Raw genomic sequence first — 2,368 nt, 5'->3', positions numbered from 1 at the left:
TCTGTGATTCTATGATTTTTCCTGCCTAACAATTTCTCATTTGATTTCTAGGTTGTTTTCCTCCACCTCCCTGAGACCCCTCTTCCTCCTCAGCATGTCCCTCCTCGGCATCCTCTTGCTGGAGAGGTGGAAGCCCAGGTTCCTCTTTGATTTCTCAGGTATGTGACGATGAGCACTGCAGCTGGTGACATGGCTCTAGTGTTAACTGGCTGCCGGGCTGTGGCCACAGCTGGCCCTTTCTGGACTCTCCCAGGTCCTGTAAGCCCTGTTCTGACTGTAACTGCAGGCTTTGGTGCTGGTGCTTGCCTGTCTGGATTAGGATGCATCCTAATACTCTGGGTGTGGGGAGAATTGCTCCCGGTGCTGAGGACTGCTGGGAGTAGCTCATTTTAAGAGTGACTAAGGGGGCCCAGTGAGCGTGACGGGGATGATGCGGTGTTTCTGCTGTGTTCTTTCTCTCCTTCAAATGTCGTGGCGAAAAGATTGTTCCAGAGCTGAGCGCAGCTGAGCTGGGGCAAGGAAACACGGGGATTGAAGCGTATTGGTTTTAGTTAAGCGCAGCGTGGGCTGATGCCCTAAAGAGACAGAGCAGAACCGCTTCTCCTTGGGGCAGGTAACAGAGGGGACGGTGAGGTCTGGCAGTGTATTGTACCTGTACTGAACAGCACCTGGGCTCCAGCTCATCGGTGAGTCTGGTCACTTATCTCTCCCATTTATTGAAGGGTCCTTGCCAACATAAGACACAAAAGCAACAAGAGGAATAGCCTAGCTCGGTAGGCATGGATTGGCTGCTGTCTGCTTCAAGTGCCTCCTTCACTAGAATTTATTAGACGACGGGACCCGGGCCTGCCTATTGCATCTACTGCTGTTCAAAGGCAGCTTGGGGCCCTCCCTCCCTGCCCCCCTACTCTAGGGAGGGTTTCTGAATGAAAGCCCCTCTATATGTGTGCCTGTAAGGTGCCCTTTATTTGACCTGAAAGGGTACTGACTTAAAGGGTGCTTTCACAGAAGTCCTGATAAGATTAGATAGGTTTCAGCTGTAGTCTTGAAACTGTTTGCTTTGTGCGGTTCAGGTAACCAGGCAGCCAAACTGGACTGGCCAATTTAATTTCCTGCTTATTCACATTGGAGATTTAAGGGAATAGTTTAAAGCCAACCCAAAACATCCTGCTTGAAACATGTCCAGAAATGCAAAAGCCTGGTGTCCGGTACAGAATGGTGTCATTGAGGCAGGTGGGAGTTGAATGGATCCAGCAAGTACCCAGCCTGTAAAACTTGTGTCATCTCAGGAGAAATAGGAAATCCATACTGGAATCGATATATGTGACGGCAGAGCAGTGGGGAACAAAAAAAGAGAAAACAAACAAAACGACACACTGGGGTTGGGCTCACCCTGTGTCATCAGCTCTGCAGGAAGTCAGGGCGCATCCTAACAAGCCAGTCCTCCGTGGTCTTCTTCCCCGTATTTCGCTCCGCGCCGCTGGCAGCAAAGGACAGGGACGCCTTGCTGATGTGCCTGGTGAGGTCACAGCGTCACTTTCGACACGGCCCGCTGGACCGTGTTTCCTCAGACTCCGCGAGGAAGGAGCGGTGCTCGGCGTTCCTGAGGGCCCTCCTTTTGCATTGGCGCTGCTGAATACTTCGGGGTTCTTGTGTGGCTCGTGCTTCCCGCTGAAGCAGAGCCGTAGCTTTGCGGCTTTCCTCCTCAGTGCTTCCTGCAAGCCTTTCCATGAGCTTTTGGAAGTAGGTCAGTCCCACACCTTCAGGAGTCAGCACGTATGTACACAAACCTCAGCTTGTGGCGGTTCTGTACGTCTCGGGTGACTGCCTGTAACATCACTTCTGAAGGAACACTGAAACCTCAGCGGGTATTTGGCCGTTACTCACACACTGGGATCAGGGACACACTAACAGCAGCGAGATGCACAACCTTTTTAGGCCCTGTCAGAAGGGACTGCATATTTTCAGCTCCCACGCAGGGTGTTTTCTCCATATGTAACCACCTCTATGTGGGGTTCCACTTAATTGTTGAAGGACTTAGGAATCACCTCCGCTTTCCCCTGAAATGGGTATCAAGTGGGGATGTTTTCTGCCCCATCGTTGGGCAGCTGTGTTTTGGTCAGCCTAGGGGAGTGGAGTGTGGAAGAGCTTTGGCAAAGCCTGCGTTGCAATTGAATGCTGACGCCCTTTAAAAAGGGCCCCTGAAGTTTACACACAGATGAAGAATGCTTCTCGAGGAAGTGTTGAAAACTTGTAAGGGCCAAGGAATCCGTCAGCGATCGTTTGTCAGTACCAACATGTAGCCTAAACTCCCGTGTGGCTGCCTGGTCTCCCAGAAGAGTCTGGTGTATGTCGAGTGGTTTGTATT

General features: G+C 51.4%; 1 protein-coding gene across 1 annotated transcript in view; it reads left to right on the top strand.

Moving 5' to 3' along the window:
* Nucleotides 1-91: 91 nt before the first annotated feature.
* The window catches only part of LOC104510489 (protein FAM134A-like), a gene marked incomplete at its 3' end in the record, with an annotated part of 8,532 nt that continues 6,255 nt past the window's right edge, over nt 92-2,368 (top strand). The window contains exon 1 of the mRNA XM_010152752.1: nt 92-158. Coding sequence (XP_010151054.1) covers nt 95-158 — 64 coding nt within the window. The remainder of the gene's footprint in view (nt 159-2,368) is intronic.

Source organism: Eurypyga helias, unplaced genomic scaffold (genome assembly GCF_000690775.1).
Source record: "Eurypyga helias isolate BGI_N326 unplaced genomic scaffold, ASM69077v1 scaffold23275, whole genome shotgun sequence".
Lineage (NCBI taxonomy): Eukaryota > Metazoa > Chordata > Aves > Eurypygiformes > Eurypygidae > Eurypyga > Eurypyga helias.
The sequence above is the reverse complement of the archived record's forward strand: the minus strand, read 5'-3'. Positions and strand labels throughout refer to the sequence as shown.